Source organism: Myotis nattereri, assembly GCF_964212035.1.
Source record: "Myotis nattereri genome assembly, chromosome: 2".
Lineage (NCBI taxonomy): Eukaryota > Metazoa > Chordata > Mammalia > Chiroptera > Vespertilionidae > Myotis > Myotis nattereri.
This window is the reverse complement of record NC_138076.1, coordinates 201,097,474-201,116,101: the sequence shown is the minus strand read 5'-3', so window position 1 is coordinate 201,116,101 and position 18,628 is coordinate 201,097,474. Positions and strand designations below refer to the sequence as shown.

Here is an 18,628-nt window from a genome sequence, read left to right as displayed (position 1 = left end):
TGTCAACACTTCACTTTAGATTGGAGCAAAGGTAGTCACTCCCTTTTGCAAATCTGTTAATTGCATTTGACCTTCCAGTTGAGTGCATATTTTGAGTATATCCCTGAAACTGGTTGTGAAGATAATTCTAAAAATGCTATGAATGATGGCAACACTGGGTAAGTGGATTGTTTCCCAAGGTGGCTCAATTTAAGACAAAAATCATATTAACTAGGGTATATTCAGAGAAAACAAACTCTCTCCCCAATAAGAGGCGCGGAGGGTAGGCCATCCTCAAAATCACCTGGAGCCAAAGTGAAAATATTTGACCACCCCTGTTTCTATCATAATTGTTTTGCACTTGATCCTTTAACGTGTTTATCTCCCCAACTAGGTTCTCTGGGAAGGTGCCCAAGTCTAGTTAATTTCTGAATACCTGACACCAAACACTAAGCTAGGCACGGGACACTAACTACATTTTAAATCAATAAATGAATTAATTTAGTTTTTGACACATTTAGCTCCAAAGTTTCCTCACTCAAGCTATATGGTTAGAGAGCCAGAGGGGGAAGGAGCCCTATGAACCATATTTCCCAGCTGTTGTAGATGGAGAAAGGGATGTGAGCACAGAAGTATTCGTGGCATAACAGCGCGGCCTGTGACACAGAGTCCTTGCAGGGACCGATCTTATCTCAGCTGGGCTGCCCCGCGCGGCTTCGGGGTCCCCCGCCCAGTCTGGAGGGCCGCCGCGCACGCGCAGACCGGGAGGGCGCGCGCCTGCCTCCGCCCCTCCGCCCTCCAGGGGGCGCTGCCGACCCCGCCGCCGCCGCCGCCGCCGCCGCCGCCTCTCGCCCGGCCAGACCCGGGCGGTGCTGGCTGCCTTGCGGGGTGCAGGTCCGCCTCCGCCGCGCCGAAGGCGTGGGCTCCCGGCTCCCGGAAGCGGCGGCCGCGGCGCGGAGCCGAGCCGGCGTCCATCGCCGGAGCTGCAATGCGCGGCGGCCAGAGGCCGTGATCTGAGCGGGCGGCCCGGTGGGGGCCGCTGCATGGCGGCGCACTGAGGCTCCGGCTCCGGCTCTGGCTCCTCGGGGCGTGGCGTGGCGGCGGCCGGGGTGATGCTGCTCAAGCTCCTGCAGAGACAGACCTATACCTGCCTGTCCCACAGGTATGGGCTCTACGTCTGCTTCGTGGGCGTCGTTGTCACCATCGTCTCCGCCTTCCAGTTCGGCGAGGTGAGTAGCGGCTCGGGATCCCCGGCCAAGGCGCCCTGAACCCGCACGGCCCCGCGGCCCCCTACCCCCTGGCGCCCTGGCCGAGCCCGGGACGCCGCGATTCCGGGCGCGCGTGACCCCTGCGTCCCCATCCTCCCTGACGCCGCGAGGACCCGTCCCAGCGCCCGCCCTTTCCCCGGAGACGCGGAGGACTCAGACCGGCTTTCAGCGTCTGGGATCGAGATTTCGTCCCCCCTAATGGATTGGGGGGAATAGGAGCTCGTTTTACGGATTCCCTTTCCCACCGGGTGCATTCTTCGGGGTCCCCAAGTCACTTGACTTCCTCCCTCGGGCCTTAACCTCCAGGAACCCCCTCCTGGAACCCAGAATTGGTGTCTTTCTGTTCCTAAATTCTGATCCCTGGCCCCTCCGACAGTGTTGCCCCTCGGGTGTCACCCTTATAACCATTTCCCCTTTGACAAAGGCACTTTAATCTTCTTAACTTAGTTTCTTCCCGGTTCTCAAAACTTTATCCAAGGGCGCGTGTGTCATTGCCCATGAATTTGCAGTGGGAATAGTGTACTGGCTCAACATTGAAAGGACTCGGTGTGCAAGGGGACTCTTTTGCACGTTTGCTCTGTCATTTGGGACAACTGTACACCGTCAGGTAGCCCTGCTGGCAGGTGTGCACACACTGATGTGAGCGATCTCTTGGCACCTCCACTTTTCCCTGTCCCGAGATCACCCTCACGTGACCCACGTGACCAGGGCACCTTAATGATTTTGGACTCCAGCGCTTAACCTCTTGGGAGCCAGCACAAGCCCTGGGGTCATGGGATAGGCTAATAATTTAGGTCCCAGGTCACACAAGCCCTGCCGTTGTGACTCTGATTTTAGTTAACAGTACAGTAAGGTAGTTGGGTCAGGCTGTGAACTCCTCAGAGGGTCCAAGCAACAGGTTTGGGAGGTGGAAGCACAGGTTTAATTGATTTTTGTGCGCTCGGGATAGACACTTTTTAAACATTTTCATGACTGAAACAGCCCTTTTGGTTCGGGTTGGGTCTCATACGGTATTCTTTTCTTTTTTAAATATGTTTTGATTGATTTATAGAAAGAGAGAGGGAGAGAGAGAAACATCTAAGTGAGAAACATTGATCAGCTGCTTCCTGCACGCCCCCTACTGGGGATTGAGCCCAAACCCCGGGCATGTGCTCTGACTGGGAATCTAAGGGTGACCTCATGTTCATAGGTCAAGCTCAATCACTGAACCACACCAGCCAGGTGAAAGGTTGGTCTAGGACAGTGATGGCGAACCTTTTGAGCTCGGCGTGTCAGCATTTTGAAAAACCCTAACTTAACTCTGGTGCCGTGTCACATATAGAAATTTTTTGATATTTGCAACCATAGTAAAACAAAGACTTATATTTTTGATATTTATTTTATATATTTAAATGCCATTTAACAAAGAAAAATCAACCAAAAAAATGAGTTCACGTGTCACCTCTGACACACGTGTCATAGGTTCGTCATCACTGGTCTAGGGGCTAATAACAGTACATTTTGTAAGTGAGGGTGAGAAAGTGCCCCAGACTTGTAAGTGGAAAATGTAACTGATATACCACCTGCTGTTCTATCTTTGTTTCATGTGTTGCAACGAAATACAGTGAATGTATCTATGTATAGTTGTGTCTTATTGATAAGATTTATTTTTGGGCCCTGAGTAATTTAAATTAACTGTTTATTAAAACCCCTACAGTGTGAAGGTGACTTAGAGGCATCCGTTGTTGGAATTTTTTATTTTATATATTCAGGGCCTGGTTATTTATTTACCAAAAGAAAGCCTTTTATCAGTCTTGAGATGACCACAGATCTTAGAGTTTGGAACAAACAAAAGAAATGAGAGGCAAACAACGTCAACTGGTGGCGTGGGAGAGACTCAGTACCACTCATGTTGTTAATCTGTACAGCAGATCTGGGTTTGAATGCTGGTGCCAGTGTTTGTGATCATGGTAATAGTTAATACATTGGGCATGACTGTGATAATAGTTAATACATAGTTAACACAAGTTCCAGGCTTTCTCTGAACTGCTTTCACATTCACTCATTTAATACTTACAACACCCCTGTGAGATGGGTACTGTTATTACACCCATTTTATAGGTGATGAAACTAAGGCACTTGCACAAGTTAATCTAGCCAGTCCGTGGCAGAGCTGGGTTCAAGGGCAGTATATGGCTCCAGAGCTGTACTGGTAAGCACATCTCTTCATGGTCTGTCACACAGCCCAGACTGTCCTTTGTGTGGTCTTGGAAAGGATACTTAGTAAGCTCTCTGAACCTCTCAACTTCCTCGTCTTTAAAGTGGAGGCAAGAATACCTTCCTTGCAGGTTTGATAGAACCAAGTAAGACCTGTATGTAAAGTACCACACATAGTTCCTGGCACGTAACAGACTCTCCTTAAAAGAGAGTAACTACTGCTACTATTATTATCATCATCAACTGATTTATATCTTTAATCCTTATTTTGAAATAAGCTCTTGAAATATGAATGCTGTCATCATACAGTTAATATTATCAACTTGTTAATAATTTCACTAATTGTTAACTGAATTCAGAATATTTTTTCCTTCCCTCTTTTTTTTTTGGTAAGTATATTTTTATTGACTTCAGAGAGGAAGGCAGTGGGAGAGAGAGTTAGAAACATCAATGATGAGAGAGAATCATTGATCAGCTGCCTCTCACAGGCCCCCTCCTGGGGATCGAGCCCGCAACTCTGGTATGTGCCCTTGATTGGAATCAAACCTGAGACCCCCTCAGTCCACAGGCTGACACTCTATCCACTGAACCAAACCTTCCCTCTTAGAATAAGTGGTATTGGCTGTACACGCATCCAAATTCTGAGACAGAAGTGGAAATGAGGGAGGGAAGTATATTTTCAAGTATTTTTTTTACTTTTCCCTTAAATTCAACCAGGTATTTTCTGGAGAACCCATGGGCACTCTGATCAACAAAAGCAGAGCTGGATCCTAATCCACAGCGAGGACCCTCAAGCTGGGATCTAAAGTTCACTGAAGTTCATTGCCTTGGGGTGAGGGTAGCAGGTGGGAACTTGTCTGTTGAAAACTGGTTTTCTTGGGCAAGTCATGTGCCCTTGGGAGTCTAGTGTCCTCATCTACAAATGAGGGCACGAGCTTAACTATGCTCTCAAGATTCATTTTAGCTTAGAAAGTCCTGATTTTAAATATTTGTCCTTTGTTAGTTGATATTGTATATGCTTTTGAAGTAAAAAATGTGTTATCCCAGGACCATTATTACTTAGTTGAATTATTTATACACAAATCTATATTCCCTTATCTGAAACTTCTGGAACTACTGAATGACCTTATAATTAAATACCAGTATCTTTTACAGCGGAACATATGACTGTTCACACTCAGTGAGGAAAATAAAGACTATAAATAACTTCCAGTAAGTTTAGGCCAAGTTTTGCCACTAAATAAGTTCAGGCCAGGTCAAGTTTTGCTGCCAAATAATAAACAGAAAGGTTGTCACTATTGAGAGCTTTTTGGATTTCAGTATTTCAAATAGAGGATTGTAGATCACTGCTGGGGGTGTATGTGTGTAAAATACATCACTTCCTTCCATGCACTAAGTATGGGCACAAATATTCAAAAATGTACTTCCATGAGGAAGTCGATTAGGTTCAGACAGAAGCGGCTGTAGTGGGTAGTAACTGTTCTTGGGCTCCCGGTTCCTTTTGCTCACCCGCCTTCTGCTGCCATTTTGGATGAGAGAGATTCTTGTTCAGTGAAAGCTGAGTCCAGCCCAGCCAGCGTGGCTCAGTGGTTAAGTCTTTAGATACCAGTGGTCTCTCTTTGGAGGGGTTTGGGAGAGACCCACAGCCCAGCTAACTGTTAAAGTGGGGACCTTGTCGTATTCCCTGGTGTATTATTAGCGTTTGAATGAATGGATAGAGATGACCTTCACCAACATCCCTTCAAGCTCAATTCCAGTAAAGGTATAAGTTTTCTTTTGTGTGTGTGTGAATCCTCACCTGAGGATATTTTTCCATTGAGGTTTTTTGTTTTTTGTTTTTTGTTTTTTAAGAGAGAGTGGAAGGGAGCAGGGGAGAGACAGAGAGAGAAACATCGATGTGAGAGAGATACATCAATTGGTTGCCTCCTGCATGCACCCCGACCAGGGCCGGAGATCAAGCCTGCAACCAAGGTACGTGCCTTGACTGGAATCGAACCCATGACCCTTTAGTCCACTCTATCCTCTGAGCCAAACCGGCTAGGGCAAGTTTTCTACTTTGATGCAGACCATCTGTAGTTACCTTTGCTTTCTCATACATGATTTGTCTACTTGTACTTTGTAGGGTGGAAGATGCTGTCAAAGATAGAAAGAATTTTAGCTCCTCCTTGACCATCTTTGTATAGTTGGGATGAGGCCTTGAGGACTAAGTAACAACAAAGGGGGTAGGTAATTGAATACCTGGGTAGGTACCCAAGAATCGCTTAGAAAATCAGAGGACGGGAAGGAAATTATAGGCTGAAGCATCCTAGAGGAAGTTGAGACTTTTACAAGGAGGCAGGAGCTTTTTTTTTTTTTTTTTTTTTTAGTTTTTGGATTATTGTGGTTTAAAATTGCTGCTAGTATTAGCAGCGCTTGGTTGCGACAGAATCCAACTCAGATTTGGCTTAAAAGAAAAGGTCGTCTTTTTGACTGGTGTATTTGAAAAATTATAGGGATCGAGGTGCCCAAATGGTGTCATCAGGAATCTCTTCCTGTCCCTGTTCTTCCCTTCTGTTGGTTTGGTTCTCAGGCGAGCTCTTCCCATGTGGAAGCAAAGATTGCTGCCAGGAACTCTAGCTTCTGATCTACCATTTTAGAAAGCCCAGCAAAAGGAGAGCTTCCTTCCTCAGAGTGCCAGCTGGACCCAGGTGGCCTGCCCTTGCTGTTCCCTCATTAGCCGCCTGGATCATCCCCAGAGCTAGGGCTGTGAGCAGCTGTCAGTCTCGAGCGAACCATGTGATCTGAGAAGGGTTCCCTAGAGGGAAATCATGAGGTTGTTATCAAAAGAACGGCCAGAGCAACAGATATCCTAGGCACTGCTTGAGTCAAAACTCATTTCCTTTCCTGAACGTTGACATTGTGACTGTGATAGCTGTTAGCCCTTTACTTGTAGAAGATGTAAAAGTAGGTTGTTTCCATTTGTAATATCTTATTAATTTCTCTATCTGTGAATCTAGTCTTCTTAGGTGGGTGTATTAATAGGGAGTTATTTTTGTTAAACACAGCTCAAGTGTGCCCTCATAAATCTTTCAGTAACAATTCAATATATATCCTTAATGTGGTAATTTGATAGTTGTGTTTGGTTTGACTTACTCTTGGGGTCTTAATTTGTTGATCATGTTAATGAAATTTAGCTTGTTGGCCCAGCCAGCATGGCTCAGTGGTTGAGTGAGTGTTGACTTATGAACCAGGAGGTCACGGTTCGATTCCCGGTTAGGACACATGCCCAGGTTGCAGGCTTGATCCCCAGTGTGAGGGGTGCAGGAGGCAGCCAATCAATGGTGCTGTGTCAACCACTGAGTCACACCAGGGAGCATTTTAATTTGAGTTTTACATGACGTGGAAGCCTTCATAGGGAGATGAAGACCCAAAGAAGTGCTTAAACCTGAATGTTTTAATGCAAGGTTTGATGAGTGGAGCATTGCGATAGGACAGAAAGGGTATGAGCTGAGTTTCATGAGCTGGGGAAACACAGGCCTGCTCGTTCAGAATTCCTTTCAGCAGACAAGGGTGGAGACAAGGATGCCCCTGTCCTCCAGTTATGGAGAGGGCACCTTTCACAGAAGGTCATATGACAGTTGTTCTCAACCTTCTGGCCCTTGAAATACAGTTCCTCATGTGACCCAACCACAAAATTATTTTTGTTGCTACTTCACAACTATAATGTTGCTACTGTTATGAATCGTAATGTAAATATCTGATATGCAGGATGGTCTTAGGCGACCCACAGGTTGAGACCACCAAAGGGGTCACGACCCACAGCTTGAGAACCCCTGTCATATGACCTGCTTCAGGGGTAGGTCAGAACATCCTTCCCATGCCTGCTCTTTCTCAAATTTCTTCAGCTTAAAATATGCATTATGCCAAGCTGCCGTATTTTAGGGACACGTATCCTGATCCTTGTCAGCTCAGAGTGGGTGAGTGTGAGCTGATTCTGCATAGCAACCACCTCTCCCTTGTCCTCAGAGCAGGTAGCAGCCAGTCCTTCCTATTTCTCAGGCGTGAGACAGATGTGGCATCCACCCCATTGCAGGGACCTGTCATGGGCTCCCTAGGTCATACCACGGAGTCCTTTTCCTGGGCTTGAGGTGATGGGAAGAGTTCCACCCCTCCCCTTTAGCTGAGGTGGAGCAGGATTTACGGAATGCCAGCGGCAGCTTCCAAAAAACCCTCCTCTGGACCTTTTTACTGTGATTTGGATGAGTTTTCAACCACCTCTTTAGGAAACTTGACATCTTGGTCCCACACTTCTTTTGGAAATGTGGTATCTGGTATTTTGGTGCCTTAGATAAGACTTATTTCTCCATGCACAGCTTCTCAATGATGATTTGCCACTTGTGTACTCAGCATGCTGATCATAGAGATGTTCTCTTTCTTATCTTGGAATCCCTGTGTCCCAGCAGAGCACCTGAATCACTTATTCAGTTGGTACATTCTATGTTTGAGTGCAGTGCCAGGCCCCTGGGCACAGAGTAGTGAACAGAGCAGACAGGTTCCCACAGACAAGGAGTTTACATTCCGGTTGTGCATTCAGACATTAAGTGCTACTTAGTGAAGAGTTGTGAGAAATGCTGCAAAGAAGGAGAGGGCGTTGTGGGAGAGACCTGCAGGGAGAATGGTCTGGTGGCTGGGTCAGGGAGATTTTGGAAAGGAAGGGAGAGGGAGCGAGAGATAGAAATGTCAGTGATGAGAGAGAATCATTGATTGGCTGCCTGCTACATGTCCCCCACTGGGGATCGAGTCCACAACCCAGGCATGTGCCTTGACTGGGAATCAAACCGTGACCTCCCGATTCATAGGTTAACGCTCAACCACAGAGCCATGCTGGGGGAGGCATTCTTGCTGCAGTTTGAGCTCAACTTGAAAGGGTCAGAATTTCTGAGGCAGGGGACAGAGGAGGGTTGGCCTACTGAATGTTCTCATCTGGGAGGTATTTTGCCCCCCTTCCCACCCCCGCCCCCAGAGGCATTTGCCAACGTTTGGAGACATTGTGGGTTGTCATGATTGGGGTGTACCAGTAGTGTGGGATTGGTGTTACTAGCAATTAGTGGGTGGAGGCCAGAAATTCCGCAAAATCATCCTGCAATGCACAGCGCCGCCCTCACAGAGAAGATTATGCAGCCCTGGAACCATGAGAAGGTCTTGAAGATGGGGTACATGTGAGAAGTCCATGTGGCTGGAAGATGGAGAGCAAGAGAAAGTGTGGATGTAGGAGAGGTTGGTGTGGTGGGTGCCCTGCTCCCAGCCCTTGGTAGAATAGGTGTTCAGGGTTTGGGTGTTTGTCCTGAGAACAGTGGGATAACCTTCAAGGTTGGTATGTACTGGCATGTAGAAGGCGGAGGCCAGGGATGCTGCTGACCGTCCCGTGATGCACAGGACACCCCCATAACAAAGTTGCCAGGCCCTAAATATCAGTACAGCCAAAGTTGAGAAACCGTCCATTAGGACAGTTAGTTGGGAGCCTTGGGCTAGGCCAGCCGTGGGCAAACTACGGCCCGCGGGCCGGATCCGGCCCGTTTGAAATGAATAAAACTAAAAAAAAAAAAAGACCGTACCCTTTTATGTAATGATGTTTACTTTGAATTTATATTAGTTCACACAAACACCCCATCCATGCTTTTGTTCCGGCTCTCCGGTCCAGTTTAAGAACCCATTGTGGCCCTCGAGTCAAAAAGTTTGCCCACCCCTGGGCTAGGCCCATAGAGGGCATTTAAGGGAAATGAACCGATTTGAGAGATTTAGGGTGCAAAATAACCTGGCCTTTATGTGCCATTACGTGCCAAACACTGCTGACTTTTTGAGATACAAAAATGAGTAAGATGGACAAGCTCATTTGCTCACTCAGACCCAACTATAGGTGCTGAGTGAATATTTGTTGAATAAATGCACATAAAAATTTATTTTTGCTCACTGATTGTGATTGAGCCTAGTGAGGAAAGATGGTTTAAATGAGATGCTTCATGTTTGTAAGACACCTTGCATGGTGCCTGGTGCAGGGTTCAGTAAATGCTAATTAAATGCCAAGTGTCCTGTCCCAGGACAGTTCTCCCGTTGGCTGTGATGCTTGTGAAGGCAGCCGCAGGAGACCTTACTTCTGGGCTGGTGCCAAGGCCATGCTGAAGAGTATATTCATCTTTCCTTAGAGACAGAGCGGAAAAGTTCACAGTGATTTCTTCACCTGGCTGCTTTATTACAGTTGATACGAAAGCAGAGGGAGTGAGTTCATTAATTTAATACAGCCAGGACCATATAATACCATATGTTATTCTAGTAAAATGTAACAAGCAAGTGTAGCTATAAAAGGTTATATATTCACAATCTTTCTTTTGAAGTTCTTACTGTTCTTTAGATTGATTCCAATCTTATGATCCACACGCAGTATCTTAAACGGGTGACTGACTAGTCAGCCTGTGTGTGATTCATACGTGCACGAAATTAAGCAGGAAAAAATGTGATCTTTCAAAAATGTTACAGATTAAGTCACACTTGTGCAGGGAGAGCCAAATGAATTCTACAATTGACTAAAAAACATATTGCCCACTTTAAAATTGCATTCTAAAATTCTTTCTTCTTGCCCTGGCCAGGTAGGTAGCTCAGCTGGTTAGAGCAGCGGTCGCCAACCGGTGGTCTGCGGACCACTGGTGGTCCATGAGGTCCGAAAGGTTGGCAGCCACTGGGTTAGAGTGTCCTCCTGATACGCTAAGGTTTCGGGTTCCATCTCCAGTTAGGGCACATACAAGAATCAACCAATGAATGCATAATCAATCAATCGATCAATCTCTCTCTCTCTCTCTCTCTCTCTCTCTCTCTCTTTCCTTTTCTCCTCTCCCCCTCTCTTCCTTTCTTCTTCCCTCCCTCCTTCTCTCTCTCTCTCTCTCCCTCTCTCTCTCTCTCTCTCTCTGTCTGTTTTTCTTTCAAATGAATAAATACATTTAAACAATTTAAAATTGTTTCTTCTTTTTTAAAAAGTTGTTTCTTCTTTTAAGAGGGTTCTAGTGTTCTTTCCCCCTTGAAATACCTTGCTTTCCCCCCTTCATTCCATTAACTTCATTTCTGTCTCTGATTAATTCCAAATTGGATACAGCTTCTTTACCAACATTTCACAAAGTATTCATTTGACAGAGATTTTTAAAAAAATATATTTTATTGATTTTTTTACAGAGAGGAAGGGAGAGAAATAGAGAGTTAGAAACATCGATGAGAGAGAAACATCGATCAGCTGCCTCCTGCACACCCTTTACTGGGGATGTGCCTGCAACCCAGGTACATGCCCTTGACCGGAATCGAACCCAGGACCCTTCAGTCCGCAGGCCGACGCTCTATCCACTGAGCCAAACCGGTCAGGGCTGACAGAGATTTATGGAGGTGATACTCTATTGCTGACTAGAGACACAGCGATGGTTCAGTTTCTTTCTGCTCTTGAGGAACTCACTCTCCGGACAGAGAGATGGACAGGCAGATAGACAATCTTAAGATGTATTGTGATAAATTCAGTTGAAGACAGAGGGTGGGGGTTGGGCAGTTTTTCAGACAGGGTGACATGTGAGCTTGATCTTGAAGAAGACGGCTGAGGGGAGAAAGGGGAGGTGTCCCTCCCCCTTTTTTGGCTTAAACAGCACGTTTATTTTCTCATGATTCGGGAGATTGGAAGTCCGAGATCAGTGCGCCCAGCATGGTTGGTTTCTGGTGAGAGCTCTCTTCCTGGTTTACAAATGACCGCCTTGCTGTGTCCTCACATGGTGGGCAGAGAGATAGAGAAAGGGGGAGAGAGAGTCTCCCCTCTCCCCTTTAAGTGAAGGATGCCATAGGTGTAAAGGTATAGGTGTGGGAGGCACTCTAGCCTTCTAGGGCAGTGATGGCGAACCTTTTGAGCTCGGCGTGTCAGCATTTTGAAAAACCCTAACTTAACTCTGGTGCCGTGTCACATAGAGAAATTTTTTGATATTTGCAACCATAGTAAAACAAAGATGTATATTTTTGATATTTATTTTATATATTTAAATGCCATTTAACAAAGAAAAATCAACCAAAAAAATGAGTTCGCGTGTCATAGGTTCGCCATCACTGTAAATCTAGGGACTCAGGTGGTTCCGAAGGGCTGCAGCGTACCCAGGACTGAAGCTGCAGAGGCAGGCGGCGGCCACTTTAGGACTTGCCTACTGAGTGAGGCTAACACAGTTCAGTTCTTCCTGGAGAAAATGGGGGTCGTGCAAACTATTTAAAGCAGGAGAATGATGAGTTCAGTCTCTGTTTAGAACGATTGCCCTAGAGCAGTGGTCGGCAAACTGCGGCTCGCGAGCCACATGTGGCTCTTTGGCCCCTTGAGTGTGGCCATGAAGTTTCAGTCACACGTGGTATTTTGTGGAAGAGCCACACTCGAGGGGTCGCAGTTTGCCAACCCCTGCTCTAGAGCAGCGGTTCTCAACCTGTGGGTCGCGACCCCTTTGGGGATCGAACGACCCTTTCACAGGGGTCGCCTAAGACCATCGGAAAACACATATATAATTACATATTGTTTACAGTAGCAAAATTACAGTTATGAAGTAACAACGAAAATAATTTTATGGTTGGGGGTCACCACAACATGAGGAACTGTATTAAAGGGTCTCGGCGTTCAGAAGGTTGAGAACCACTGCTCTAGAGGTAATAACGGGAGGTGAATCACAGGTGGAGGAGAAGGGTAGCAGGAGACCGTCGGGCAGTAGGAATCCAGGTGAAAATACCACACTGAGTGCAATGCTTCAGAATCAGCAGGCTTTCAATACTGATTTTTATAATTATACAAAGGCCTGAAGGAAAGGTGTATCTGCTTTTGGAAACTGGCATTATCTCTTGCTGATTTATTGCTTGGCTTTGGGCAAGTCTTTTTATTTATCCCCCATGTGATGGTATTAGGAGGTGAGGCCTTTAGGAGGTGATTGGGTCATGAATGGAATAGTGCGTAAAAGAAACCCCGGAGAGCTCCTGGACCCCTGCAGCCGTGCGAGGCGACACAGGAGAGGACAGCTGGCTATGAATCTGGACGCTGGCTCTCACCGCGCACCAGATATGCCGGTGCCTTGGTATTTCCAGCCTCCAGACTGTGAGGTACAAATTTCTGTTGTTTATAAGCTACGGGCTAAAACAGGAAAACAAAATGAACGTGCTTAATCAGATGTGATTAGAGAATTCTTCTGGTGACAAGCAGATAGCACTTCGGGATTGCTATCTAAGGAGGAGGAGGGTTAGTAAAAAAGATAAAGCTTAGAATATCTTTAAGATAGGGATCTTGGTCTCCCTTAGTAGGCTTCAAACTAAAATTCAATGCATACTAAAAATTTTTTTTGCAAACTAAATTTTGTTTTAGAAACTATGCAGAAGCTTTATAATCTAAGAATAATGTAGACTTCTGATTGTCAATGTGTGAAAAGCTCTGTCAGTGTTAGAGTTCTTACTACTTGAGGTTAGAGCTCCAACACCTTAAGTTTTACAGGATAACATGTTACATTCCTTTGAAAAATTGAGAAAGCGACATGTGCTTTTACAGAGTTCTATATCCTTGTGTGCCTAGTAGGTCCGCTGTTGTGTCTTCATAACTCTAGCCCTTTAGTCTTTTTTTTTTTATTTTCATGTTTTAAATATATTTTTATTGATTTCAGAGAGGAAGGGAGAGGGAGAGAGATAGAAACATCAGTGATGAGAATCATTGATCAGCTGCCTCCTGTATGCACCCCCCCTCCTTTACTGGGGATCGAGCCCACAACCCAGGCATGTGCCATGCATGTGCCATGACCGGGAATCAAACTGTGACCTCCTGGTCCATAGGTCGATGCTCAACCACTGAGCCACACCGGGCGGGCTAGCCCTTTAGTTTTTACCTGACTGTTTGGGAATGGATCCGAAAGCAGAAAGTTCTGGAGGGAAACTGTGGAGTGGTAAGCTGTTCCAAGTTGTTTGCTTGTAAAACTAGTAGCCATATTCATTCATTCTAGGATGTTTATGCCTTGGCCAGTGTTTGCAGGAGCAGCGAAGGATCTTGGTTTTGATTCCTGGTCAAAGGCACATACCTGGATTGCAGGTTCCAGCCCCAGCCCTGGCCAGGGCATATTTGGGAGGCAACCAATTGGTGTCTTTCACATCGATGTTTCTCTCTCTCTCTCCCCCTCTCCCTCTCCTTCTCCCTTCTCCTCCCTCCCTTCCTTCCACTCTCTTTAAGAATCAGTGGAAAAAATATCCTCCAGTGAAGATTTAAAAAAAAGAAAAAAGAATGTTGATTGATTTTATGTCAGGCATTGTCCAAGGATCTGGGAATAAAAATAAAAAGAGGTCAAGTTCCTGGCTTTGATTGCTCACAGAGGTGTAGACACGTATTTAAACCGGTAGGGTTATACTGCAGCACTGTAAATGCTGTCCTTACGAGACATGCGAACAATTTCCATGTAAGTATTGTACAGCCCTGTATGACTGGCATATCTCATTTACTCATCAAAACAGTCTTGTGAAATTATGTGGCATTAATATCCTCATTCTACAGAAGAAGAAACTGAGAATTGAGAAATGCTCTAGATTTTATCAACAAGTCCCAGATTTAAACTCATGTCTTCTGATTGTAAATCGCATGGACTTTGCGCTATACTAGTATACCCGTTCTCTTCTTAATAATTACCTTCCTCCTTTTCGTAGCTGGGGAATTCCTCTGAGGCAAAGAATTATGGGCTTTGCATCTCACTCAACCATTGAGCCACACTGGCTGGGCAATAATTCTTAGTAACATGGTTTATGACGTATTTCATAGCTCATGTAGTATTTTAATAAATAGTAATTTAGTTCATTGTTTTTTAAATTTTACTAACAAACTATCCTTAGTAGTAGAGTGTAGAGAGGAGGGTTGTGTATGTGTGTACATTCATGTGAGATGGGGGTGGGTGGAATAGTTCAAAACGGTAAGTAAGAATTTTTTAAAGTATATATTTTTATTGATTTCAGAGAGGTAAAGTTAGAAACATCAAGGATGAGAGAGAGTCATTGATTGGCTGCCTCCCGCACATCTCCTACTGGGGATTGAGCCTGAAACCTGGTCATGTGCCCTGACTGGGAATCGAACTGTGACCTCCTGGTTCATAGGTCAACGCTCAACCACTGAGCCACCCCAGCCGGGCCTTTTCCAAGTTTTGAATGGATCATGTAGCCACCTCAAAACCCTCAGTACCTCTGCTGCCCCTGGCACACAAGGCACATCACAGTCCAGGCCCAGCTTCCTTTCCCAGCCGCACTTCTCTCCAGTTCCTACCTGCTTGTGCTCCAGCCAAAACCAACTGTAGAGTTGTCCTCAAACAACTGCCCTTGCTGCTTTCAGCCTTTGAGCATGCTCTCCTGGCACTGTCCTTTCTCCCTGCCCGGTGACCTCATTCTCCCAGACCCAATTCTCATATCACAGCCTTTTAAATCTCTTTGATTTCATATGTATGAGACTATTCTTATCTTGTAATTTATTCATCTGGGTTGAGCATAGTGTCTGGCATATGGCAGGCACTGAGTAATAGATGGATTTTCATTGCTTTGCCTGGTCTTTTAGTAATTCTTAATGAAATGAAAGTTGTAAACTCTTACTATTTGATGCAAATAAAACATTGTTTCTTGCCCTGGCCCGTGTGGCTCAGTTGGAGCATTATCCCATACACCGAAAGGTTGTGGGTTAGATTCCCAGTTGGGGCGCATATGGGAGGCAACCCCAATTGATGTTTCTCTTTTTCTCTCTTTCCCCTTTTTACCCCCCTCCCTCCCTCCCTCCTCCTCTCTCTAAATAATCAATAAAATATTTCCTTTGGTGAAGATTTAAAAAAAAAAACCACACACACACACACACAAAAAAAAAATTGTTGTTTTTTTCTTCGTCTTCTTTTCCCTAGGTGGTTCTGGAATGGAGCCGGGATCAATACCACGTTTTGTTTGATTCCTACAGAGACAATGTTGCTGGAAAGTCCTTTCAGAATCGGTGAGAAAAGATAAATTTTGGAGAGTTTATTTTGACTTAAATGATAAGTCATGAAATCACCCATGTTTAAATATAGCAAGTAAGGGATCTTTCCAAGTTGTAGATATGGTTTAACTTATTCAAGACTGCTCCCATCTGAAGGGACCTTGTAGACCATCCTCACATTTTTCAGATGGAAAATCTGTCTCCCAAAGAGTAATGCTGCCTTGCAGTTTATTGAGTACTTTGTTACATGATCTCATTTTATGCTGCCCCAGTTCCATGAGGTAAAGGTAATTTCATCCCCCTGAGTGGCTACTCTGCAGCTGTTCTGAGCCCTGACCAGTATTCTTTGGTTGATGTCACTCTGTTAACCAGGGCCATTCCTATGGTAGCCACCAGGACTGGACCTCACCTGCCCCTGTAGCCACCACATCTTGCTGTCTTGCTATGCGAAGGAGCAAGCAACCTCACAGATTGGATCTTTGGCTCCTTAAGGACAAGCTTCTTGGTGCAGCCATTCTTGAATGCTGACTTCAACCTTTCCTTTTCTTGGAGAGTTTTCCTCTCTCACAGGACATTGGGAGCAGTCTTTACCAATGTCTTCCTTCCCTTCTTGCAGCTAAAATGAATTGCACAGGCTCTTTTCGGTGTTTGTTTATAAAGATATTATTTATATTGTTTTATATCATAAAAGCAATAGATGTCTCTGGTGAAAACAGTTCAGCAATACCGAAAAATAAAAAGTAAAGCCTCTCTCTGTTCCATTCTGGATTTTCCCACTCTCAGGAATCACTGTTAAGTGAATTTTTGTTTTGGATTCTTCTGGTGATCATTCCATCTTTAAAAATTGAATTCCTTTTCTTTTTGATTGATTCACTTTGTACAGTATCTATTGACTCTCCTTTTCATTGTAATGACACACAGCAAGTCAATACAGGGGAAGGAGCAGGAGGCGACCAAAACAAATGGGAGGTAGCTACCGAGGTACTTAACGTCCCAAAAGACCTTGGTCTAAATGTCAGAGGCCATAACCAGAGATCCTGACTGTCATTCTCCCCTGAGCATAGAACCCATAAATCCTTCCCGCTACTCTCACTGAACCAGAAAGTCTAATGAAACTACAAGTAATAATTGGTGTTCATTGGCACACTTGGACAGTTTTCTAAGAACCTCTAGACTGCATCACTGATTCCTCTGGATCCCTTGTCCCCAGCTTAGAAGCACTTCCTGTCCCTCTGCTCTCTTGTTATGAGTACCTAGTGATTTCTATTAAGTAAGTAGTTTTGAAAATAACTGCTAATTAGGTGTATGCACTATTTAAAAAAAATACATTTTTGTTGATTATTAGAGAGAGAAGAAGGGGGAGGAAGAGAGATAGAAACATCCATGAAAGAGAAACATTGATCAGCTGCCTTCTGCATTCCCCCTCCTGGGGATTGAGCCCACACTCTGGGCATGTACCCTGACCAGGAATTGAACCAGTGACCTCTTGGTGCATGGGCTGATGTTCAACCATGTATTCACACTGGCCAGGCTAGATGTATGCACTATTATAGTCTGCACCATCTCAATGAAGAGGGCTTGTGGGATTTCTTGAGTTGACCTAAAGCTTTACTCTTTGCTGTGGTCCTTAAATAAATGACACCCTGAATTTGCTCCTTTAATGAAGATGGAATCTTTGAGTCTTACTCTGTTTTAGATCCTGAGATATAACTATTTGCTATAAAGAATTTTGTAGTCTAGTAGGGGAGGTAACTTATAGACAAGTAACTAGTGGAGTAGGGAAACTAGATCTTTCTCTTAGGATCTCTTAAAACAGCAATTTTCAAAGATCCTGGGTGTCCATGTGAAATCAAAACTATTTTTATAATCATACAAAGGTACTATTTGCTTTTTTACTGTGTTGACATTAGCACTGATGGTATAAAAGCAGTGTGAGTAACATTGCCACACCTTAGCATGAGTCATTGTATTCTCCACCACCACATATTTGCAGGGGCAAGAAAAACTTAATTTACTTGAAAATGTTCATGATGGAAGCAGTAAAAAATTATTAGTTTGATTGTATCTTGGCCCTTTGAGTAAGTGTGCCTTTAATGTGTGTGAGGAAAGGGGAAGCAGGCCTAAAGACCTGACTGCATGGGGATTGTCTTGAGGAGAAGCCACGTGGTGATTGAGTTGTGGTCTGAACTAGCTCTTCTGTTCATGGAACACCACTGTTATAACTTGAAAGGACAAATTCAAGAATGATTACTCAGACTTGGTTATTTGGCAAAGATTTTCTTGACAATGAACAAGCGATCCTGTCTCTTGAAGGAAAAAATAGTAATAGTATTTATTGCCAATGATAAAGCTTGAACTTTCCAGTGGAAATTAGAATTTTGGAAAACATGTTTCCACCACTGTGAGCTTAGCCGGCTCCACAATATTGTAGGCTTCTCTGATTAGATTTGTGATTATCCAAAGCAATCACCTTTCTTAATGTTATATAAGAAAATTAAGGCAGTGTGTCACCACTCAGCAGATCTACAAAACTCAGTATGCCGTTCGTTATTCTACAGATAACTAAGACATTGATGTTACAGACTCTTGGATGGGTGAAAGAGCCATTTTACAAAGGGAAAGAAAGACCAATGGATTTGAACATAAAAGCACAAAAAGTTAATATGTTTCAGATTCCACATTGCAACTAATTTTTAAGAAACTACCACTTTTTTTGGTGAGGCAGCAAAGAAGAATATCCACTATTATCTGAAAAGGGTACTAAAATACTCCTCTTTCCAATTTCATATCTGTTGGAGCCTGGGCTTTTTTCATACACTTCAACCAAAACAACATAAGGGGGACAGACTGAATACAGGAGATTGGAGGTAAAACAGTGCCTCTCTTCTCACTAAATTTTTTTGTTGTTTTGGGAAATAGTTATTTTCATTAAAAAAATTAATACGAATAGTTAACATGTGAAGTGCTTTATTTTGTTTTGAAATGAATTAATATTATAAAACTTACCTTAAAATATGTTAGGTGTGCATAGTTATAACCTATAAGCAAAAGCTTTTTGTGGGGCCTTAATAATTTTTAAGAGTGTGAAAGGTCTGAGACTAAAAAGTTTGAGAACCATTTCCTTAATATAGCAGTTCTCACACTTTATTATGCACCAGAATCTCATGGAAGGATGAGAAACAGGCTT

At 44.3% G+C, this 18,628-nt stretch overlaps 1 protein-coding gene across 2 annotated transcripts in view; it reads left to right on the top strand.

Moving 5' to 3' along the window:
- Positions 1–1,091: 1,091 nt before the first annotated feature.
- The window catches only part of GNPTAB (N-acetylglucosamine-1-phosphate transferase subunits alpha and beta), a gene marked incomplete at its 5' end in the record, with an annotated part of 62,571 nt that continues 45,034 nt past the window's right edge, over positions 1,092–18,628 (top strand). Inside the window, 2 exons of one of the 2 annotated variants that reach the window (XM_081082720.1) lie at positions 1,092–1,208; positions 15,371–15,456. In XM_081082720.1, coding sequence (XP_080938846.1) covers positions 1,092–1,208; positions 15,371–15,456 — 203 coding nt within the window. The remainder of the gene's footprint in view (positions 1,209–15,370; positions 15,457–18,628) is intronic. The other variant, XM_081082721.1, reaches the window with a different exon arrangement.